The sequence below is a fragment of the Genypterus blacodes genome, unplaced genomic scaffold (assembly GCF_046128005.1).
Source record: "Genypterus blacodes isolate CSIRO-AG114 ecotype Tasmania unplaced genomic scaffold, CSIRO-AGI_Gbla_v1 ptg000221l_1, whole genome shotgun sequence".
Lineage (NCBI taxonomy): Eukaryota > Metazoa > Chordata > Actinopteri > Ophidiiformes > Ophidiidae > Genypterus > Genypterus blacodes.
The window spans coordinates 56,993-80,438 of NW_027467020.1; the positions used below are offsets into that span (position 1 = coordinate 56,993).

Here is a 23,446-nt window from a genome sequence, read left to right on the forward strand (position 1 = left end):
GGATATAAAAAATACAAACTTTCTAGTTTCTAGTTTCTATTCCTTATTTTTTTTTTAGTTTATTCACAATATTCGAAGCGTTCAGAATTATAATTACCCCTAACCCTACCTTTTTCTTCGAATCAAACTTTATCTGCAGACACGTAAAGGTTTCCCGTCATTAACATTTAGCATTGAAGTCACAAAAAAAGACAAACTGGTGACGTCACCTCATGAATCCTCTGTATTGTTTAGGGTTAGGGTTGTTTACTTGTTTGTATGTTTTCAGGATTAAATAAAAATCTGCCGTTGTATAAAAAAAAGTGCTAACTAAGGTTGGTTTTCCTTTTCTGCTAAAGCCCCTTGTGGCGCTCTGCCTCCACCCTGTGGTCAGAAGAGTCACTGCGTCACCTCCTGTCAGAAGGTTCTCTAGGACCAGCTGGTGCTTCTGCTTTCAAATTGCAGGTTTAAGTGTCAAAATCCAAATCTAATTATCAAAACAGATGTTCAGCAGTCAGACGTGTTGGATAACAGATGGACGAAACACTGAATAAAATCAATATCTCCTAAATTGCATCACAAGGAGTCTCACTCACACTCACACACCTCTATGCGATGTAATGTCGTCATTGATCAGTCTGTATTGATTATTGACTGATTGGCCCATCCTGTTTGCACTGCTGACAGTGGAATACAATGTTATGAATCATTCCCCCACTAGGTGTCACCGGTCTAAATCGAGCCACTGACTTCAACCGGTTATTTTCTCACTATTTCATTATCTTTAGGTTTATATCATTTATTACACTGAGTTGATCTATTATAGAAAAAGTGAGAGTTCATTTCTGTCAGTCGTTGTCACCAGTAGATGTCCTTGTTTCACTGGAAACTGAAGGTGTCAGAGGGGATATGCAGTAAGAAAATGATTTGTTAAATTTAATCTATGTTTCAATAAACAGGAATAAAGAAACTACAAAACAGGAAGGACAGAATGTGAAGTTATTAGCAGATTTATTAACATCAACACATTTATACAATGGAAACAAAATGGAGGAAGAGCCGAGTTCCTTCACAGAGGGGTGCGGCTGTTGGCGGAGTCAGGGTTTTGATTGGGCCAGAGTCTGCAGAGCTTTGGCCACCTGATCAGCTGTCATGTTGTCCACGGCAACACTGCGCTCCTGCCCGAAATCTAAAGAAAAAAAAGGTCTTGTTTACAAATTCTCACATTTGTGAAACATCATAGGATGTAGATAAATAAATCAGAAATCTGATCAATTTAATCCAAAGTGTTCTGGAAAAAGTTGTAGCTGTGGAATTTTTCACAGACTGAGTTTGGCCTTAAAAGGCTGAAGTTATATAAATTCCCATTTAAAGGTAGAAGTTTGATCATTTGACCACCAGCTGAATGTCAATGATCGCGGTGGGGTCGTTCATACATGCAGCATTGTCTTTTCACACATGCCACGGCGGCGCTGGCATTCACAGGGCGAGGCATGGTCCAGCAGGTGGCGCTAGTGGCACACAACTCGAGGAAGAAGAAGATGACAGATGCACATCTGCCTCCTCATGCATTTGTTCTGTCATGTACTGTATTTGTAATGTCATTTGTACTGTTCCCCGATTGTATGTACTTCGTACCCCTTATTGTATGTACTCATTATGTTGTACTTAGTATCTGCGTGCACTCTTGCACGTAAATATTAACGAGCAGTCAAACTGGATGGACACAGCAGACTTCCTGTCTGTCCTCAGGCTTTAAGTGTAAGGGACAAAAAGACATCAGGCTCCCCCCCCGAGCTCAGCACAGTAACATGTCCCATGATGCCGCAGGGCCAGCGCTCACCATATCGCGCCCACAATCTGGCCTGGACTCCAGAACATTCTCTGATCAGAAAGGGGAAATCCGGGTTCACCGTCTTGAGCGCCACATAGTTCTGCTCCACAAAGTCCCTGAAATATGTGTAAGCAAACATTATGCAAACATTATATATATATATATACACACACACACACACACACACACACACACACACACACCATGGGCTTAGTCTCCTGGGCACTGCCGAGGTGCCCTTGAACCAGGCACTCAACCTCAAACTTGCCCCCTCGGGCAGCATGTATACGGGTCCTGTGTGTGTGTGTGTGTGTGTGTGTGTGTGTGTGTGTGTGTGTGTGTGTGTGTGTGTGTGTGTGTGTGTGTGTGTGTGTGTGCGCGCGCGTGTGTGTGTGTTTGTAGAACAACAACAAAGCGATGGGCTGAATAAAGTATAAAGTATACTTTATAAAGTGAAGTATAAAGGATGTTTTCTTCTTCTTCTTCTGCTGCTGCTGCTGAGCTAATGGCTAACAGTTAGCCTGTAGCTTAGCAGCTCAGCGTACAGGTCACTGTGTCTGATGCTAAGCTAACAGCTAACCGTCCGGCTCTCTGCGCCTCGTTGCCTCGCACTCACACTCACCTCGCCCCCTTGCTGGCAGCGGAGCTCTGGCACAGGTGGACGCGAACCTCCCGGAGGTTTCTGCTCAAAGAGCCGAGGCTCCTCACGACAGCGGCCGCCATATTTGTTTCTGTTTCAGGCTGAAGGACGGTGAGCGGGTTAAGAGCGCCCTCAGTCTGTCCTCACGGGCTCTTACTTTTGAGTCTGCGCCCTCAGTCTGTCCTCATAGGCTCACACAGGTCTGTCTGTCCCTCAGTCTGTCCTACATTACATCACATTACGATCATTTAGCAGACACTTTTACCCAAAGCGACTTCCAATAAGTGCGTTTCAACATAGATAGATAAAATAACTTCAGGTCACATAAAAGAACTTCAGGTCACAGGCTAAACAGTCACAACAAAAAGGGTCATATAAAATAACACAGAAATGGCAGAAAGGCTATCATAATTCTCGTGTTGAAATAAGAATAATGTTTGGACAACCACAACTTTATTAGCTACAGATAGTGATAGGAATCAGTCAAACAAATGTGTTTGTGCCAGAGGAGAGAGAAGAGAGAAACATTCAGCCATGACTTGTCTGAATACATACAGAGACACTTAGTAATTCAGCTTCTAAAGAGTCAAGCTTCAAATTGCTGTGTGCAGTCACATCAGGAGTTCCTCTAAAGCAGGGGTCGCCAACACGTCGCTCGGGAGCTACCGGTCGCTCGCAAAGCCTTTTCGAGTCGCTTGCCAAAAGGTTCAAAGAATACGTATATTCGACAACACATCGTCACTTGGTATAGCTTTTTGAATTTCTATACAATCAAATTCAACTCCCGCCTCCTTTGTCACAAAACGATTATAAGCCAATCAGCTGTCAGTGCAACAAATGACGCTGCTGTCAGGTTTGGTTACGTGACACCGTAACATCCGGCCAGCAAGCGCCGATGAAAACAGCCCCGATAAAAGGCAACAAATTGCGAATGTGAATGGCAAGTGTGTGCGTGTCTCATTGGCGGTGCTAACGCGTCTGTGGAGCGCCACTTCACCAAAGTCCACGGCAACTTTTCATGGGACTTTCCGGCTGCCAGCAGGGCGTCATGTGTCGTTATCAAACGCACTGGCCCGAAGAGTTCCCTGTAGTTCCCATATCATCTCTTTTAGCTCTTCTAGGTGAACGATTGGAGCTGGCTCCCGTCCGAGAGCTATTTTAATTTTTTCTGCAACTTAATTACAAGACAGAATGATAGGATGGCCTCGGTCTGCAGTGCGCGAAAAGATGAGTGACAGCTGAGGGGAAAAGCAGCATTTGGATGCATTTTAACAACTGTGACAACATAAAGGCAACATTTGCAGAATTAAGCTGTTATGTCGAGCAGGGTCCACAAAAAACCTTCACAGACATGAGAACTGTGCATCCAACCGTTGGAAGAAAAAATAATCTCCACCCAGGCTCTCAATCCAGTGTATGTTCTTCCAAACAGGAAAACACTCTGAAAATAACATTCCAAAACTGTAGGAAAGAGAACGTGCTTCACTGCAAGAACATTCCAACACTATTTTAATTCCTCGTGAAAACAGTTCCACACTCTCTGTCATCTCACTAACATCATAACAAACTGAATGCATGTGAAGAACAGATGAGATGGGAACTACAGGGAATTTCTGGAATTACAGGGAATGTGAAGAGATATTGTGACAGTGATATGTGGAAAGACAGAAAATTAGAAATATGAAAGGTAAAGTATTAGTTAAATAGTAAAACAAGTAATAACATGGTTTTGGTTTTTATGAGATTAATATGATGTGAATTTATTGGTGTGAGCTTGACACTGAACATGAATACAGAAAAAAACAAGCTCATGTTGCTGAATTGAAGTGCATACAAAATGTGTGCATGAGTGTTGAGTGTTGGATATCAACATTTTGTAAATGTTCACACAAAAGACACTTATTCAGCTGGTTTGGGTGGAGAATCAGCCATGTGAATAAATGTTACGAATAATATAAAACATGAGTAGCTCTCCAACACTTTTATTTTGTCAAAGTAGCTCTCCGAGGCAAAAAGGTTGGAGACCCCTTTTCTAAAGTCTGAATGTTTCTTACAAACTTGCTAACAAACGACATGTATGTTGGTTCTGGACTCACATCAGGAGAAAAGCTACTGCAGCTCTGATGAAGAGGGAGAGTGAAAGAGTGAGGAAGTCACCTCTGCTGTCAGAAACAGTGACAACCAGAGGCCACTAGGTGACAGGACAGTCAAAGATGAAACATCAGCAGCTTAAGGATCTTTTAGTTTCCCTTTATTTGAAATACAGAAAGAAGATTTAATGGTACAGAAGCTCAAACAACCAAAAAACATGAACTGCAATATATTTTGATTTGAAGAAAGATCTGTCATCCTGCTCATAGAAGCCTCATTAGATTCTTCCCACCCAGATTTTGACAGATCCGTGTTGTTATGTTTCTCTGTACACTGACTTCATTCACACACTGATGCAAGGAGACAACCTGCACCTCAGGACCACTGAGGGCTTCAGTGCTCAACAACACTTCCACAGGCTCTATAGGCGGAGCCTGGAATTGAACCAGGAACCTTCTGATCTGTAGACTTTGGAAGGTCTTAAAAAATACATAGAAGGTTGCCATGGAAACTGAAAAAATGCAGCACTTTTGGTAAAGCAGAAGGTTTAGAATGTAAATGGAAACTTTATTTCTTCTGCAAACCTGAAGAAAGATTCACAGAAACTTTCAGGGACAGAAGATTCTTTAGATGTCTGAGTGATTCATCAGCGGCTCCTTAGATTCTTTCCAGATGCATCATTGGCAGATAGTCAGGAAGTCGTACTTGTGTGTTTATGCGTGAGAGTCTGTTAACCCCCCGTGTCTCCGTTCCGTCCTGAGGGACGGCAGATCTTTCGTCCTTCTGGGTCTCTGTAGGAGATCCTGACGTCTCTTCTCGTTCAGAAGCTCCTGGATTCGTTTGTTCTGCGTTCGCTCGCGAAACGGCGGCATCCGGGGAACAAAGTAATTCTGCTGACCCCTGGACGTCTGTGGGTCCAATCCCACGATACCGTAAGAGACCTCATCCACAGAATTCTTCTCTTTACGCCTGCTGTGGGGCGGGACCGAGGATAAGGGGAAGACAGAGGAGTCTGAAGAATTAATTTCAGTTTGATGGCTTTTTGTTCCGTTTGTCTGCAGCTCTGGAGCGAGTCCCTGTTTGATGAGGTCATCACTGTGAGCCCATGGAGTCGGCAGAATTGGAATAGGTGGCGCTGTGGCAGTGCGCAATCTGTTCTTCACAACGTCAGGGCCAGCAGTTTTTCGTGGACGTCTTGTAGTGGTGAGGGTGCTGGGGGTGGTTGCCATAGTACTTGTGACAATAGTAGGACTCTCTGGTGTCTCCATGGACATCAGCGTTTCTTCATAGGATGAGTAGTCTTCATAGTCATCATATTCCACATAGACAAAGTCAGTGGTGCCCATGGTGGTGGGAGGCAGCGTAGCAGTGAAGCTGGGAGTTGTGGTGCTGTTGATGCTCATGTTGTACAGCCAGGGGGCACTAGACAAAGTGACATCCTCTGTGGTCGACCTCGGTGAGCTATGAACAGAAAGACAAGGTGCAACAACGGGCCGATCAGAAACCAAACAGCTGACCACGTGGATGCACGGGTCAGCTGTTTCAGTGACAGATGGCTGCCTTCCCAGAGGGAGGCAGGGGTGCTCCACCACCAGGACTCTGCGGCTCCCTCTCCCACTTTGCCCCCCCTCCCCATCCCTCTCTCTCTCTCTCGCTCTCTCTCTCTCATAGGATTGCTTCTCCCGAGGTTTCTTTCTTTTTTCCTTATCCATTGAAGGTTTTCTCTGGAGTTTTTCCTTGTCTTCCTAGAGAGCCCAGGGCTGGGTCAGGAATTTTCCTGATGTTGCCGGTCAGTAAAGCCCTTTAAGACATTGTATGTGATATTGAGCTATACAAATAATCTTGACTTAACTATCAGCTGACCTGCTTGGGCGACTTGTGCTGCTGAAGTTGTTGCTGTTGCTGAAGTTTCCTTGGCTGCAGGATTTACAGCACATCTGCCTGTAGCCGGCGATGGAACAGTAACGACTCAACACCTCCATCTGACAGAACACAGAGCGGTCACCACGGCAACGCTGCCCTGGAGACAGAAAATAAAGAGTTGCAGATGAGACACAAGGATTTGAAAAAAAAAACTTCAAAGTGAAACTAAGCACCAGGAGAGACGTCCAGCTAGCTAACATGCTACCTGCATCAGCATGCTATGTTAGCATTCAGCTAGCATAGCCCATACTAACGGTGCTTTGTTAGCTGTAGCTTCTAATGTAGCTTAGCACAGCCAAAGAGCTTTAGGACATTACATTGTGGCTCCGCCCGTTTGAAAATGACCAGCGTATGAAGACGATGCAGCTTCTAGAAAATAAAAATGTTTTACTTCATCAGAAAGATGAAGGTGAAGATGAAGGCAAAGGTAAAAATGAAGATGAAGGTGAAGATGAAGATGATTTACTGGAGGTCTTTGCAGGACTCTCTGGGCTGGACCTGGACAGCCACTGGATGATGGAGTTCCTCTGATCACCTGCAGGGGGAAACACGTGATGAAACACACAAACACACACACACACACACACACACACTACAGTTCCAAACATTCCTGGCATTGGCTCACCACAGGGAGGCGATTGGCAGGTTCGGCTCGTAATAGGTCTGGACTCACTGCAGTTTCCCATTGCATCATCAGGACTTGAACACACAACCTGACGCTCCTGAGAGCCGTTACCACAGGAAACACTGCACTACACACGCGGGCACACACAAACACACACACAGGAGAACACACAAACACACGCACACAGGCACAGGGGCCCACACACACACACACACACAGGCGCACACACAAACACATGCACACACACACAGGCACAGGGGCACACACACACATACACACACACACACAGGTGCACACACAAACACACACACACACACACAAGCGCACACACAAACACACAAATACACACACACACATGGGGCAGATGAAGAGTGATGAGTATGAAGACACAAACAAACACAGACATGGTGTTGATATTAATGATCATCATATTGATCACTGATTGGCCTACCGGGGCCCAGGGCCCCACCCTCCAGGAGCGGGGGCAGGGGGTGCGGTTACAGGTGCGTTTGGATTCGGGTCGTAGGTCACTGCAGAGTTGGCTGTGCACCGAGCGCTGCTGCCCCCTGCTGGACTCCTGCTGACAGGTCACCCAGCGACGCTGCCACCCCGTCTGACCACAGGAGGCACTGCAGTCCTCCCACTCACCTGTCACCCAGCTGGGGGGAGGGGCATTCGAGCATCAGATGTGTTCCTCAGTGCATGCCGGGAAAGATTCCAGCCAGCAGCACAAGCGGCTGCATTACCGTGACGTGCTGCAGGTGTCGCTGTTGCAGTTCCGGCTGATGGCTCTGGGCTTGTTGATGTTGGAGCAGAACATCCTGTGAACCATTTTCCCATCAGCCTTCCTCCTGCAGCCAAAACGTGTGTACTGTTTCCCTGACAACAACACAATAAAAAGGCTAGGTGAAACAGCTCTATGTCATTGTTGGCGCCCTCTGCTGTTGTGTCGCAAATACCCAACAGCAGAGATTCATCAGACTTTACGAAGCACTGAATCAAACGCTCTGCATTTGAGAAGGAGAATCCAGTTTTTACCTCCGCCGCAGGATTTGGAGCAGTGAGACCACTTCTTCAGCGCCCACTCGTAGAAGATGGCGTCCTCCTGGACCAGGTTGGACTCCAGGGAGGTTCGGAGTTGTTCCTGGATTATATACTTATAGGACACTGTGACCTTGGAGTCACCATTGGAACGGATCTGACAGGAAGTTCAAATGTGAAATTATCAAACACCTGCCTTTGTGAAACTCTACTTCAGGAACCCGTTTTGCTAACAGCAGCACAGGGTAACTGAGAAGAGAAACCATAACACGTATGTGAGCTCCTCCTGCCACACGAGACAACCAATCACAGCTATGGCTCATTTGCATAAGCTGTTATCCAACCAAAGCAGCTGTTTGCGTATCGTGACTAACTGACTGTCTAAACCTCAGAAACTGTTGACAGACAAGAACATGACGCTAACACGATGCTAACACAATGCTTACAAGATGCCAACAAGATGCCATGTATAATGTAAAGGACTTGAGGGTCTCACAGACCATCAGCAGGACGCCGTATGTCAGAGGGCCCGTGGTCTGGATGGACTCCTGTGCCTCACTGTTTGTGTACTCCCAGGCCACGCCCTTCTCAATCACTAGTTGGGATTGTGGGAAGTCATCTTCATCATTAAGGAAGAGGTGACCGCTCACCTGGTTCTTCACCGCTGGAAAAAACAGAAGAGTTGGAGGCCTGACACAGGAAATGAGTCGTAATGAGACATAAAACTACTTCCTGTTACCCAGGATGTGAGGCGTTCCTTTGAACTCCTGGATCAGGAGGTGTCGCGCTCCTATGGGGATCTCAAGGATCTTCAGGTAACCTGAGCAACAGCAATAACCGTTCATCATCAATCAATAATATTTTGAGTTTATGGATCAGACGAAGCACAGACATCTGCACTGTTGCGTTATCATGACATCATTGTGTTTTAGAGCAACAAAGGACAAAGGAGCACAACCACTGAGGTTAGAACAGAGAAGACCAGCTCTCACACACTCTCTCTTTCTCTCTCTCTCTCTTTCTCTCTCTCTCTCTCCCTCTCTCCCTCTCTCTCTCTGTCTCTCTCTGTCTCTCTCTCTCTCTATTTCTTCTTTTTTTGTATGGTGACTCAGTGTGTGTGTGTGTGTGTGTGTGTGTGTGTGTGTGTGTGACCTTGTTTCCTGGTGCTGCGTGTGAAGTTTCCTTTGATGATTTTACAGCTGGAGTTATCTCCCCCACAAACTCCACATCGATCCTCCTGTAGGTCTGAGGCAATCAGTCCATCACAGCCCACATGCTGCACACACACAGACACACACACACACTGATCACACTCTGACGTGTTCACATGTTGAGCAGTGTTTGGTCCTCTAACAGCAGCAGCTCAGAACTTCCACTCAGCTGGCTGTCTCACTCAGCTGGCTGTCTCACTCTCTGCTCTGGGGCAGAAAGAACAAACACACAGAGAAATCTTATCAAATGTAATAAAATAAAGTAAAATAAAGACCTCACACTCTCCTCGGACACACACGCTGTGGGCATCGCCATAGGAACATGGGGTCCCATCATGCACCATTCTGTCCATAGAGACAACTGCACCTGTCTGCTTGGACTGACAGTACAACTGACAACGTTCATCAGCTGGAGAGAGACACCGGCAGGCAGACAGACACAGGGATGGGGAGACAGACAGGCAGAATGAATTAGATTCAAAAAGAGAAACGGAGAGAGAGAGAGAGAGACAGAGACAGAGACAGAGACAGAGACAGAGACAGAGACAGAGAGAGCCACAGAGAGAGAAAGACAGAGAGACAGAGAGACAGAGACAGACAGAGTCAGAGACAGAGACAGAGAGAGAGAGAGAGAGAGAGAGAGAGACAGACAGACAGACAGACAGACAGACAGACAGAGAGTCAGAGAGAGACAGAGAGAGAGTGTGTACTCACGTTCAGGATGCTGGTATGGCAGCCACTGATGTTTTTTTCCTTCATGTTCATAAAACGGGTTCCAGACTTTACACTGATCCTCCCTTAAAAAAACACCCACACACACACACACACACACACACACACACACACACACACACACACACACACACACACACACACACACCACACACAAACACACACACACACACACACACACACACACCACACACACACACACACACACACACACACACACACACACACACACACACACACACACACACACACACACACACACACACCACACACACACACACACACACACACACACACACAGTTATAACTACACGATGCCTTGAGTAAAATGAGATAGAGCAGAGTAGAGCAGAGTAGAGTAGAGCAGAGTAGAGTAGAGCTGAGCTCACCTGAAGTCAGTTAAGGATGGACACTCCTCCTGGCTGCACAGTTGGAACTCATAACTGTTTCCAAAGCAGGTGCGCCCCCTGTTGGCTGGTCTGAAGACAACAGCACATCATTTGAATATGTTTTTGTATCCCCCCCCCCCCCCCCCCCCCCACATCATCTTACTCACGCTGGGTCATCACATTGTCTGGTCCGAAACCTGACTCCGCCCCCGCAGGTTCTAGAGCAGCTGCCATACGGACTCCACGTACCCCAGCCACCATCTTGTCTCAGGAGGTCAGGGGTCAACTTGATGCAGTAACCTTTGAAACAGTGCTGGATAGGAAGAGAGTCACCATGGAGATAAGAGGAAGTGGGTTGCATGTTCAGTCGCTCTATGACAGTGATGGCACGTCCTCACCTTCCCCGGTCCACACTTTGTCCCATCGATGGGCGGACCCTTCTTTGTACAGAAAAACGGGTTGTCATGGTGACTGCACAACAACTGTTTACATGGATCGTATGAAGTGTACTGGAGAGAGACAGACCGAGACACATCTTCATCACCAACACTTCTTCATATAGAAATGATCAAAAGAAAGACAAACGGAGAGAGAGAGAGAGAGAGAGAGAGAGAGAGAGAGAGAGAGAGAGAGAAAGAGAGAGAGAGAGAGAGAGAGAGAGAGAGAGAGAGAGAGAGAGAGAAAGAGAGAGAGAGAGAGAGAGAGTGACAATGAGGCAGACAGACAGGCAATCAGACGAACTGACAGTGAGGCACACAGACAGGCAGTCAGACAGGGAGGTAGAGAGAAAGGTAGAGACTGACAGTGAGACAGACAGTCAGACAGACAGGCAGTCATACTGCAGTACAGGTGCTGTATCCTGCTCCAAAGTCAAAGCGACACTGTTGGTCCATGGAATATTGAAGCCCTGGCAACTGCGGCTGAGCGGGCCAATCGTGGTCAAACGGGTCGTCACGGAGACAGTCATAGGTACTAGACAGAGAGACATGGAGACAAACAGACGGTATGCTTTAGTAGCGCCCCTGTATGTGGGTGCTGGCTCTGATGAAGGTACTCACTGCAGGTACTTGTGCAGTTCCTCTCTGCTGCATTGGGACCAGTGGTATTGGTGAAATGCTGCCTGCACCAGAGGAGCCATGATGCTGCCTAACTCCACTTCATCCTCACAGTCATTACCCTGACCGTCATGTTCCATCCCCAAACTGAGAGACAGGAGGAGAGACAGACAGGAGGAGGGAGCCAGAGACAGGTGAGGAGATGGAGGGATGTAGAGAGAGACAGATAGACAGTGAGACAGACTGGTGGGGGTGTGTGAGTCTCACACATGGCCTGTTTCATGAGCGACTACGAAAGCAGAGGAGAATCCATCCTCATGGTTCAGCGTGCAGCTCCGAACCAGGTGACACATTCCTGTGACTGGAGCGAAACCTGCACACAGAGAGACAGACAGGAGGAGAGAGAGACAGGTAGAGATACACAGACAAGGGAAAACAGACAAACAGGTGGAGACACCAAGACAGGAGGAGAGGAAGCGAAAAGAGGAGACAGACAGAAAGGAGACAGACAGATAGGAGGAGAGACACAGTGAGACAGACAGGACGGGAGACAGGTCACTTCTGTAGTCCAAGTATATTAAAGTTCACAGCAGTGAGTATGGGTCGTGGTGTTTGTAGTGTTTGCAGCACCCTGCATGCCAGACGGTCCAAACTCCTGGCGGGTCAGGTAGATGGCGTGATCGTGGTGCTCAGCGTGACTCTGCTGCTCCCTCTGCTGGAGAAATGCCCAGCGACAAACCTTCTCCAAACTCTGGGACGGATTGCCTAACGAAATTAGCTCCTGAGACTGACGGGGCGGGGCAAGAGGACACAAAGAGCTTTAATTGGTTTATAGCACTTTGTGTGCATAATATTTACACAAGTGTATGAGTATCTATACAGTGTATAAGTACACAGACACACTGTGGGTGTGTGAGTACAAAAACACACTGTGCGTGTGTGAGTACATAAACACACTGTGGGTGTGTGAGTACATAAACACACTGTGGGTGTGTGAGTACATAAACACACTGTGGGTGTGTGAGTACATTAACACACTGTGGGTGTGTGAGTACATAAACACACTGTGCGTGTGTGAGTACATAAACACACTGTGGGTGTGTGAGTACATATACACACTGTGGGTGTGTGAGTACATAAACACACTGTGCGTGTGTGAGTACATAAACACACTGTGGGTGTGTGAGTACATATACACACTGTGGGTGTGTGAGTACATATACACACTGTGCGTGTGTGAGTACATATACACACTGGTTTTGTTACCTTGGTGGCAGACAGCATGATGATCCTGACGAGAACAACATTAATGTTTGCACCCAGCGAGTGATCCTGATAGATCTCATTAACCTAAAGAGGAGGGGGGGGGGGGGGGGGGGGTTTATCACTAATTCATAGATGATTAGGATAACTGATGTTTTCTGGCAACAATAAATGACAAATGAAGAATTGATTTGACCCCAGGCCTATTTGGCCCTATATGGTGAAACACACTTGATTGGTTGAAAATCTCGAATATGAGTGAGCAAGAAAAGACCGAGTGAGTGAGTAAGGAGTGAAGTGACAGAGAGTGAGTGAGTAAGGAGTGAGAGTGAGCAATGAGTGAAGTAACAGAGAGTGGTAAGGAGTGAAGTGACAGAGAGTGAGTGAGTAAGGAGTGAGAGTGAGCAATGAGTGAAGTGACAGAGAGTGAGTGAGAAAGGAGTGAAGTGATAGAGAGTGAGTGAGTAAGGAGTGAGAGTGAGCAATGAGTGAAGTGAGAGAGAGTGAGTGAGAAAGGAGTGAAGTGATAGAGAGTGAGTGAGTGAGTGAGTGAGTACGGAGTGAGAGTGACTGAGTAATGAGTGAAGTGACAGAGAGTGAGTGAGTAAGAAGTTAGAGTGAGTGAGTACGGAGTGAAGTGATAGAGAGTGAGTGAGTGATTGAGTGAGTACGGAGTGAGAGTGACTGAGTAATGAGTGAAGTGACAGAGAGTGAGTGAGTAAGAAGTTAGAGTGAGTGAGTACGGAGTGAAGTGATAGAGAGTGAGTGAGTGATTGAGTGAGTACGGAGTGAGAGTGACTGAGTAATGAGTGAAGTGACAGAGAGTGAGTGATTAAGGAGTGAGTGACAGAGAGTGAGTGATTAAGGAGTGAGTGACAGAGAGTGAGTGAGTAAGGAGTGAGTGAGTGAGTGAGTAAGGAGTGAAGTGAGTGAGTGGATGAGAGTAAGCGAGTGAGTGTGAAAGGAGTGAATGAGTGAGTGAGTGAACTTTGTTTTGTCCGTATTATTTCTGCAAAATATTTTTGTAGTATTTGTTGTGTGACTCACGATGTTCATGAGCGTCAGCAGGTATTTCTGGATGTGCTCTCTGCCGTGGAAGAGAAGAACAGAATAATCTACACCGAGCAGAACCTGATGGAGAAACAGAGCAGTGAAGAGAACCTGTTGATCTTTGACCCTCTTGATAATAAAGGAATTCTTTCATATTCCAGGAATAGAATATACAATATCATCTTTGTATGTAAAACATGAAGAAATATTCAGTCACAGTCTTGTATTGACTGCCGAGGCTAAATGTGAAGCTTATTAACCTCTATGTTAAAAAGCTCTGCCTCCTCAGCGTAGCGTCGACTTCTCCGTCTACGAGGTGATCCGGATCCCAACCACATGTTCGGCTTCATATTCAGAGAACCTAAAAGAGAACCTGAACACCCAAGAGCACTCACAGTAATTAGAACAGTCCTCTGGATAAACGGGACAAAGTTTCACAACTCCAGACAACAATCATTAGTGTTAAACACGACATGTTTCTAACGTTAGGACCATGACCCCGCCCCCCACCCACACACACACACACACACACACACACACACACACACACACACACACAATCACACACAAACCAAGTCATGACTAATCCAACTTCAGAGACAGAGAGAGAGACAGAGAGACAGACTGATCCTGTAGGTGTGTGTGTGTGTGTGTGTGTGTGTGTGTGTGTGTGTGTGTGTGTGTGTGTGTGTGTGTGCGTGTGTGTGTGTGCGTGTGTGTTTTTGTGTGTGTGTGTGTGTGTGTGTGTGTGTGTGTAACAAGAAAGCAGCCAAAGTAGGAAATGACAACATAGGGTTAAAGAAGAGGATCTGTGTGTGTGTGTGTGTGTGTGTGTGTGTGAGTGTGTGTGTGTGTGTGTGTGTGTATGTGTGTGTGTGTGTGTGTGTGTGTGTGTGTGTTTGTTCTGGGAGTTTCCATTGGAGTTGATCAGTAAAGTTGAAATATCTCTGTGCCACGTAGCAGCAGCTGTGTGTGTGTGTGTGTGTGTTCGTGTGTGTGTGTGTGTGTGTGTGTGTGTGTGTGGTCATCTCTGGCAGCCTTCCTGGAACACATTTTACCTCTTTGAATTTGATCCTTTTCTTTTCCACCAGAAAACAACAGACAGACAGACAGACAGACAGACAGACAGACAGACAGACAGACGGACAGGAAAATGCCACATGACTCATGAAGCTAATTAGTGATGATGACGTCTGAGTTCTTTCTCAGTGATGTCATCATGGGATCATGTGTCTGTAGGCGATGTGTGTTTAAGTAAGGGTGGCGTCTGATTGGTCTGTTATGGTGGTTGTGGTTTGGGTGTCTGACCTGTCACCGAAACATCTCCACTTTGAGTGGCAGCCTGTTGTTTCTTAATGATGGCAGAGGAGCGGTAGATGATGTGTTGTCTTCCCTCTCGTCCTCTTTCTCCTTCCTCCTGCTCCTCTTGCTCTTCTCCTCTTCTTCCTCTCTCCAACGGCTCAATGAAGAACTCATCCTGACCCGTCCGGATCAGCCCTGCCTGTAAGACACTAAAGCTAAGTCAGCAAAACATAAGTCTTAGTCGGCAACACATTAGAAACACTGTGATGACTCAGCCATTCTCTCACGACTGATTGGTGGACACGTCCACGCTGTTGCGTCCTTCTGTGTATGTTAGCGTGTATGGAGACGTCATCGTCGGAGCTGAAATATCTTTAAAGTTTGCAGGATATTTGTTTTACTGTCCGTTTAATCGTGAGCTCAGGTTAAAGTGTGGTGGGCGGGGCTTTGTGCTGGCACAGATGTGATCCAGAGGCTGAAACGTTTTAACAGCTGTCTAAACATCCGGACGAGCTGAGAGGCTTTTATATGAGGGAAACCCTCAACAGCTTTGGGATGTCAGACGAGTTCAAGGTTCACTGATCAAAGGTCTCTAACATATTCAAATTATTATTATTATTATCTATTTCTCGTGGCTATGTGATGCTCAACTCTGATTGGTCGGACGCAGCATTCAGCGCTCAGTTTTTTTCTTAATATTGACCACTGAGCTCATCGGTTACCTCTGTGTTTTGGTGCGACTTTCCATGCGAAGCAAAACAGCAACACCTTGTGGTGCTTTTGTGTAACTGCATAGAATAGAACCACTACAGCTGAGAAACGTTTCAGTCGTCGTGCCTCTAAACAGGAAATAACTGTTAATTTTATCGACTTCATCCACTTCTCCATCAGCAGGCAGCGATGGTTCCGTTTCTGCTAGCCGAGGACAGGAGCTTCCTGCCGACTCAGGAAGTAAACCAGCACCACGTGGGACTTCATTGTTGGACTCTGGAGCAACTTGACGTTGATGTACTGGTTTGTGTTTAATGATTGACATGGATCCAGGGGTAGTTAGTTAGTGATAGCAGCAGTGTAGTCACTTTGGTGATAATCACTGATTGGCTGATCAGGTGCGACTGTTCTGACAGTCAATGAAATCAATAGAATTCAGATGACACGTACCAGGCCGTCACAGTTGCTGATGGCAACAGACGTGTCCTCCATGTTGGACACTTCCCCTGTGTAGAAGCAACCGGTACCTCCTATTGGCTGGGAGTGTCTCTGTCCTGACTCCTCCCACCACTCCATGGTGGCACCAGGGGCAATGAGCCGCGAGTTGGGCCGCAGCCGTAGCTGCATCTCTTGGCCAAATACGGTAACGTTGTAGAAAAGCTCCGCCTCTTTCTGCCGCTTGCCCCAGTGACTCCGCCCTCTCCTGCCTCCTCCTTTGTGATTGGCTGGTTTTGTGGGTGGGTCTTTGTGATCTGGCAAGTCACTCCATATTGTGTATGTGTCTCTGTGTGCATTGGGCGTGTCCTTCATGACGTAGGCATGTCTTTTACTCCGATGCAGGTGGTGGGCGGAGACTGACAATGACAAAAAACGTCCATTTTCATCAGTCCTGACCGGCCGCACGACACCGAACTCTGACAGAATCTGATGGAGAGAATCTGAGAGAGACAGAAAGACAGACAGACAGACAGACAGACAGACAGACAGACAGCATTAGTATTTTTGTAAGCCTCAGTACTTCCCCCTGCTGACCTCACTGTGTTAGTGCCACGCTGTAGTAATATTCACTGATTGGCCAATCAGATAAGATGGTGAGGGTTAACAACCAACAACAGGCAATTTTGTTAGCTGTTTGTTGCTACTTTGCCTGACTTCTACTCTACTTCCGTCTCGTAAAATGACAAAGTTGATTGTAGTTGAACTGCAAATACAGCGGCAAAGCGGAAAATCCGAACTCAGCTTCCAATACACAATAATTACATAAACGTAATGATCAGCAGCTGTGTGTGTGTGTGTGTGTGTGTGTGTGTGTGTGTGTGTGTGTGTGTGAGTGTGTGTGTGTCTGTGTGTGTCTGTGTGTGTGTGTGTGTGTGTGTGTGTGTGTGTGTGTGTGTATGTGTGTGGAAAGAATGTAAGTTTGGTTAGGAGGCAACGATGAAAGGAAAGAGTGAAAGACAGAAGGCCCTCCCTCTGTCTAAGGCCATGGAGGTCTCACACACACACACACACACACACACACACACACACACAAAGGATGTGATGAAATATGAATCCTTCACATTCCCCATACGTCACCGAGCCATAAACACAAAGAGTTATGGGAAAAACGTGGCAAAAAAAGAGAGAGACAGATAAAGAGAGAGAGAGAGAGAGATAGACAGAGACACAGAGAGAAACAGAGGGAGAGAGACAGAGAGAGAGATAGAGAGACAGAGAGAGAAACAGAGGGAAAGAGAGAGAAACAGAGGAGAGAGAAACAGAGGGAGAGAGAGAGAGAAAGAGAGAGAGAGACAGACAGACAGAAAAAGTCTTTCTTCGAGTAGTAGATATATGAATTGATCTGTCTGTCACAGTTGCCTTGGTAACACTGTAATGAAACAGTTGTGGCCCCACACAACATCTGCAGGGAGCGTCGGTCAGTACACAGTAGATCCATACATTGGTCTCGTGGGACCACATGTGTCCTTCAAAGCCATTTCTTCTTAAGGTGATAAGGAAATGAGTGAAGGATGGTTGGAGCACAAAGAAAGCTCACTCCATACGCCATCAAATAACCAGAGGGACACAAACACATGAGTCCATTACATCACTGAGATCATTTATGTGTACGTTAGCATGTTGAAACATTCATCAGTAGATATGAATGTGTGTGTTAGTGCATTTATGACAAGTATAGAATTGTTTCATATATATATGATATATATCTGAATCGTGCACTTGATCAGAAAATGAGTCAAATGATACCTTACATTATATATATGGGAATATATATAATGTAAGGTAATCGTCCAGTAGTAGTGACAGTAGTATCTGTAGTAGTAACAGTAATAATAACAGTACTAACAGTAGTAACAGTAATGATAACAGTAGTCACATGTAGTAACAGTAGTATCTGTAGTGGTAACAGTAGTAGTAACAGTAATAATAACAGTAGTCACATGTAGTAACAGTAGTAACAGTAGTATCTGTAGTGGTAACAGTAGTAGTAACAGTAATAATAACAGTAGTCACAGTAGTCACAGTAAAAGTAAAAGTAACAGTACTGTACTGTACCTGTGTTGTCTGTAATGTACAGTGAGTGTAAGCAGTTGATCTGCAGCAGAAACAGAAGAAACAATCCAAAGCCAAACTCTTCCATTCTGAGAGACAGACAGGTAGAGAGAGAGAGAGAGAAAAAGGGAGAGAGAGAGAGAGAGAGAGAGACTGACAGAGAGAGACAGATAGACAGGGAGAGAGAGACACAGGTAGAGAGACAGACTGTCTGTCTGTATGCAGTGAAAAGTGTAGACTGAGTCTGACTGAGTAAGTTTCTGTCTGTGAGTGATCTCAGACAGAAACTCCTCCACTCTGTTAACCCTTTCTCTGCTTGCTTGCCTGTCTCTCCCTCCTCCCTCTGCCTGCCTGCCCGTCTATCTGTCTGTCTCTCCTCCCTCTGCCTGCCTGTCTGTCTGTCTGTCTGTCTGTCCGTCTCTCCTCCCTCTGCGTGTCTGTTTGTCTCCCCTCCCTCTGAGTATATCGGTCTGCCTGCCTGTCTGTCTTCTGCCCTGCTGGCTAAACTCGAATGTTACTGCAGTAAAACAGATGAGAGTTTCTTTTGTTTTTCCAAATGTAAATACAGACAACCTGTGTGTGTGTCTGTGTGTGTGTGTGTGTGTGTGTGTGTGTGTGTGTGTGTGTGTGTGTGTGTGTGTGTGTGTGCGTGCGCGTGCGTGTGTGTGTGAGAGTGAGTGAGTGAGTGAGTGAGTGAGTGAGTGAGTGAGTAAGTGAGTTTGTGTGTGTGTGTGTGTGTGTGTGTGTGTGTGTGTGTGTGTGTGTGTGTTTGTGTGTGTGTGTGTGTGTGATTTTGGCTGTTCTGGGTATTTGTTAGGGCTTTGTTATTGTTTTTGAAACCAGTGTAAAATATAAAGCAGATGATTGAGGTTGGCTGAACTAAAGACCATAAACCAGATGGACGTCCTGCGCAGTGGTCCTCTCCTGTCTGGAGAGTTCTTGACTTTGCTTGACTGACTCACAAAGACAAACGACGGCTCAGTTGTTTTGTGGTCCTGAGGGGAGAACAGCAGACAGAGTGGTGGACGTCCCTCACTGTGTCCAACCTATCTGGACCTGTCTGTGGTTTCTTCTGGGCTGGACCCTCCAGACTTCACTTGGTTGCTCAGGGAGGTGGGACTGGATCAGGGTGAAGGCCGTTAGGGATCGAGCACTAAGTGAATGAACATATGTTGTGTTACTGTTATGAATGTGTTGGTGGTTACAGTCGGTCGGGTTCACACGCGTCATATAACAGGCGTGTTGTATATGTTCTGATCGGTTTGGTAACACTAATATCGACCATCGAAGTCAAGTTCTGGACCCCCTGGAGAATGTGGAGAAGATGGTTGCTACTAACAGAGGAAGGTTCTACTCGTGGATGAGATGCAGCTGCTGGAGGAGAAGCAGCCAGGAGCCAGCAGGAAGCCAAAGAGGTGGAGGAACGTCTGCTGTGTGAGCAGGAGGAGCTTCAGAGGGCGGCGTCCCACATGTTGTAGAACAGATGGGGCGAGATGACTCCATTGTTGACATCATCAAAAAGGTTCATACAACCCTAACAGTGAACTGAAGCCTGATGAGTGGTGGGACTCTATCTATCTATCTATCTATCTATCTATCTATCTATCTATCTATCTATCTATCTATCTATCTATCTATCTATGTATCTATCTATCTATCTATCTATCTATCTATCTATCTATCTATCTATCTATCTATCTATCTATCTATCTATCTATGTATCTATCTATCTATCTATCTATCTATCTATCTATGTATCTATCTATCTATCTATCTATCTATCTATGTATCTATCTATCTATCTATCTATCTATCTATCTATCTATCTATCTATCTATCTATCTATCTATCTATGTATCTATCTATCTATCTATCTATCTATCTATCTATCTATCTATCTATCTATCTATGTATCTATCTATCTATCTATCTATCTATCTATCTATCTATCTATCTATCTATCTATCTATCTATCTATGTATCTATCTATCTATCTATCTATCTATCTATCTATCTATCTATCTATCTATCTATCTATCTATCTATCTATCTATCTATCTATGTATCTATCTATCTATCTATCTATCTATCTAAAATGATTCAGGCTCAGTGTTCATGTTCTGTCCCTTTATTTGTGTTTGTATTTAACATAAAGTATATAAAGATAGGATCAATACTTTAGCTGTGATTGGCCATCACACATAAATGTCCTCAGCATCATTCTGCTGTGCCATCTGCGTTTCCATGGAAATGACAGAATCACAGGAAACTAGAGAGAGAAGATCTAATGTTAGCACAGGAACACGTTAAGGAGGATGTAATGACGCCCTCTAGTGGACACTGCTCACCTCCCTCCTTCTGTTCTTTATCCTCCTCATGTTGTCCCCTGTCACCATGGAAAATGTGCATCGCCATGTACAGATTTTCTTCCAAAGGATCTGAAGAAAAAAATGGAGTCTACTTCCTGTTTTCTCTTCCTCACATATACAACAGATTAACTATAAATAATAATGTAGTAAAATGTCCTGTGATGAGTTACACAGGACACGCTGCTCTCTGATTGGCTGTTGTACCTCTGGTCTTGGTCATTTCACTCTTCCTCTTCCTCAGGATGAAGAATGTGAAGCTTAGCAGCAACAGGAAGCAGCAGAACAACACTGACACCAAAACAACCCAGAGCCGACCTACAGAAAGAGAGACAGGTAGAGAGGTAAACAGCCATAGACAGACAGGTAGAGAGACAGACAGGCACAGCTTACAGCACCAATGGTAACCACAGGGGGTCACCAAATCCAGAAAAGTTTGTTTTTGTACTGTGGCAGTGCAGCAGGATGGGGGCGCTCTCCCTTTCACTCAGCTCATCCTTCGCCAAACAGAGGACACTCCCATTCACCACTCTGCCTAGCAACAAGATGGACGAATGAGACGAAGCAGGGAGGAAGCGCAAAGGCTGGGTGGTCACACCTGAAGACAGATTTTTAAAAATGAAACAACGTAGATCAATCTTCTGTGATGTCACTTTGTGGTTGCTGGTTTGATTCCTTGCTAAGCAGCTCCACCTGTGGCTGCTGTAGCTGTTGTCCATCCTTTCAGGACTTTTCCCCCGTGGTTGACAGAGCAGCTGAGGATGAGATGTCCATCCAGAGAGCAGGACGCTGTCATGACGGGCTGAGACAGAAGCTCTGAGCAACACAGACAGCAAACGTTACTAAACGACAGAGGGCCTGATTCTACTGTGCAGAAGGCTTTCATTCTTATAAGCTCCCTTTTAATTTGAAAGGCTACTTTTAACTACTGAACCTCCATCCAGACTCCCGCTCTCTCTCTGTCACTCTCTCTCTCTCTGTCTCTCTCTCTCTCTCTGTCTCTCTCTCTCTCCCTCCCTCTCTCTCTGTCTCCCTCTCTCCCTCCCTCCCTCTCCCTCTCTCCTCCCTCTCCCTCCCTCTCTGTCTTTTAATTTGAAAGGCTACTTTTAACTACTGAACCTCCATCCAGACTCCCGCTCTCTCTCTGTCACTCTACCTCTCTCTCTCTCTCTCTCTCTCTGTCTCTCTCTCTCTCCCTCCCTCTCTCTCTGTCTCCCTCTCTCCCTCCCTCCCTCTCCCTCTCTCCTCCCTCTCCCTCTCTCCTCCCTCTCCCTCCCTCTCTGTCTTTTAATTTGAAAGGCTAACTTTCAAGAGGTCCTGAACCTCCATCCAGACTCTCTCTCTCCCTCCCTCCCTCCCTCTCCCTCTCCCCCCCTCTCTCCTTCCCTCTCGCTCTAACTCCTTCTCTCTCTCTTTGTTGTTCCTCTAGATCTTATCTTTCTGGTTCTTAGTCTCTGCTGATCTGTGCTTGTGTTGTTTTGAAACTTCATATTTACGTGTCTTTGGATAAATGTGTAAAGGTATCCTGACCAATCACAGAGAGCTGGAAGGCTCGGCTGGTCACTTGCTTCCCTTCCATATTGAAAACTTCCAGTGTGTATCGTCCGCTGTCATCAGGCTGAGCGCTGCCAAACTGCAGCGAGCCGTCAGTCAGAAGCTCACAGTGTCCACGGAAACCATCGCTGACTCCACCCCCCAGGGCCACCGGGTCAGGGGGGCGTGTCCATCTGATATCATGTAGGCCGTCAGACGACTTTAGGCCAGAAGTCAGCAGGACAGGTTCACCGGTACGTATTGTAATGTTCTCTAAAGAGGAGGCTGGGGCCAAAGATCAGAGAGAGGGAAAGACAGACAGAGAGACAGACAGGTTAAATCCCTTTGCTGGACTTGTGAAGAGAGAACTGTCCTCATGTTCTAACAATGTCCCCATCCCCTCCCCACATGCTCTAACACCGTCCCCACCACACAAACTGACCAGCGATCATCATCAGGGTTGATGCCCACGTGAATAGCAGCATGACTCCGCCTCTTCAGCTGACCGCTTTCTGTCTGAGGAGGAAGAGGACATTTTTTGTGCTCTGTGTGTGTAGTTCTGTGTGTGTGTGTGTGTGTGTGTGTGTGTTTGTGGTAACAACCTTTGAGGCATGTAGTTTATTTTAAGTTAAGGTATGTTAAGTTAACAGGCTGTTGATTGATAAGTAGTGAGCCTGTGCTGTGTGATTCTACTCCGCAAAGATTGATTGATAAATCCTGAGCTCACCTTTGTAAGTCCACCGTCATGTAACAAAAAACATATCCTTCATGTATAACCCTCATATATACACAAAGTTTAAATAGGGCTGCAGTAGCTTTGAGAGCTCTGCACTTTACCTAACTCAACGTCTTCCTCATTGCTTTGTTTTTAACATGTTTCATATTCAAGATACAAATATTTATGTTACCAATTTTGAAATGAAGTGAAGTTACACTGATGGTCCACGCTAACATCATATATGATTAAAACAAACAAGTCGTGTCAAGTGTTACTAACCTGTGAGAGCGACGAGGAGGAAGAGCAACACTGAAGACACACACACACACACGCAGAGTACCACAAGAAAGGAAGTGAAAGAAAACCACCAGCACAAATAAACACACACACACACACACACACACACACACACACACACACACACACACACACA

General features: G+C 45.9%; 3 protein-coding genes across 5 annotated transcripts; all 3 read right to left on the bottom strand.

The window, feature by feature from the left end:
• Positions 1-973: 973 nt before the first annotated feature.
• Positions 974-2,594, bottom strand: ndufa2 (NADH:ubiquinone oxidoreductase subunit A2). The gene is made up of 3 exons (XM_076170492.1): positions 2,436-2,594; positions 1,823-1,929; positions 974-1,168 (listed from the first exon to the last, which is right to left on the bottom strand). Exons 1-3 carry the CDS (start codon positions 2,534-2,536, stop codon positions 1,077-1,079), a joined length of 300 nt encoding a protein of 99 aa, XP_076026607.1. The 5' UTR covers positions 2,537-2,594; the 3' UTR covers positions 974-1,076.
• A 2,088-nt stretch (positions 2,595-4,682) lies between these two features.
• LOC143016259 (A disintegrin and metalloproteinase with thrombospondin motifs 2-like) lies at positions 4,683-18,852 on the bottom strand. Of its 3 annotated transcripts, none has more exons than XM_076170506.1 (25): positions 18,400-18,852; positions 16,297-16,784; positions 15,142-15,334; positions 14,094-14,206; positions 13,831-13,914; positions 12,787-12,870; positions 12,151-12,307; positions 11,788-11,893; positions 11,524-11,667; positions 11,305-11,437; positions 10,864-10,974; positions 10,633-10,778; positions 10,466-10,555; positions 10,059-10,141; positions 9,620-9,753; positions 9,286-9,409; positions 8,873-8,953; positions 8,634-8,797; positions 8,131-8,290; positions 7,839-7,971; positions 7,544-7,751; positions 7,093-7,219; positions 6,934-7,002; positions 6,408-6,564; positions 4,683-6,005 (listed from the first exon to the last, which is right to left on the bottom strand). In XM_076170506.1, the coding sequence occupies exons 1-25, from the start codon at positions 18,482-18,484 to the stop codon at positions 5,258-5,260; spliced, it is 4,122 nt and encodes a 1,373-aa protein (XP_076026621.1). In that variant the 5' UTR covers positions 18,485-18,852; the 3' UTR covers positions 4,683-5,257. The 3 variants fall into 3 exon arrangements, with proteins under 3 accessions (XP_076026621.1, XP_076026622.1, XP_076026623.1); XM_076170508.1 differs by lacking the exon at positions 4,683-6,005 and adding an exon at positions 6,785-6,836 and having other exon boundaries at positions 6,451-6,564; XM_076170507.1 differs by lacking the exon at positions 6,934-7,002.
• Positions 18,853-20,496: 1,644 nt separating this feature from the next.
• LOC143016252 (uncharacterized) lies at positions 20,497-23,373 on the bottom strand. Its single transcript, XM_076170497.1, has 8 exons — positions 23,293-23,373; positions 22,738-22,811; positions 22,293-22,580; positions 21,456-21,578; positions 21,211-21,360; positions 20,970-21,080; positions 20,745-20,834; positions 20,497-20,665 (listed from the first exon to the last, which is right to left on the bottom strand). The coding sequence occupies exons 2-8, from the start codon at positions 22,778-22,780 to the stop codon at positions 20,592-20,594; spliced, it is 879 nt and encodes a 292-aa protein (XP_076026612.1). The 5' UTR covers positions 22,781-22,811; positions 23,293-23,373; the 3' UTR covers positions 20,497-20,591.
• Between the last annotated feature and the right edge of the window lie 73 nt (positions 23,374-23,446).

Bases quoted from the DNA above. Each gene is read 5' to 3' on its own strand.
- LOC143016252 (XM_076170497.1), bottom strand. From the start codon at position 22,780: ATGCTGCTATTCACGTGGGCATCAACCCTGATGATGATCGCTG. The intron at 21,361-21,455 runs GTGGAGCTGCTT...ATCTGTCTTCAG, and splicing joins AACAGCTACAGCAGCCACAG to GTGTGACCACCCAGCCTTTG. The intron at 20,835-20,969 runs GTACAACAGCCA...TTTTTTCTTCAG, and splicing joins TGAAATGACCAAGACCAGAG to ATCCTTTGGAAGAAAATCTG.
- ndufa2 (XM_076170492.1), bottom strand. From the start codon at position 2,536: ATGGCGGCCGCTGTCGTGAGGAGCCTCGGCTCTTTGAGCAGAAACCTC. The intron at 1,930-2,435 runs GTGAGTGTGAGT...CACATATTTCAG, and splicing joins GCTGCCAGCAAGGGGGCGAG to GGACTTTGTGGAGCAGAACT. The intron at 1,169-1,822 runs GTGAGCGCTGGC...TTTTTTCTTTAG, and splicing joins CAGATTGTGGGCGCGATATG to ATTTCGGGCAGGAGCGCAGT.
- LOC143016259 (XM_076170506.1), bottom strand. From the start codon at position 18,484: ATGGAAGAGTTTGGCTTTGGATTGTTTCTTCTGTTTCTGCTGCAGATC. The intron at 15,335-16,296 runs GTACGTGTCATC...AGTGTCTTACAG, and splicing joins TCAGCAACTGTGACGGCCTG to GCAGGGCTGATCCGGACGGG. The intron at 8,954-9,285 runs GTCACACACACA...GCTGTTGCTCAG, and splicing joins ACGCAGCACCAGGAAACAAG to GTTACCTGAAGATCCTTGAG.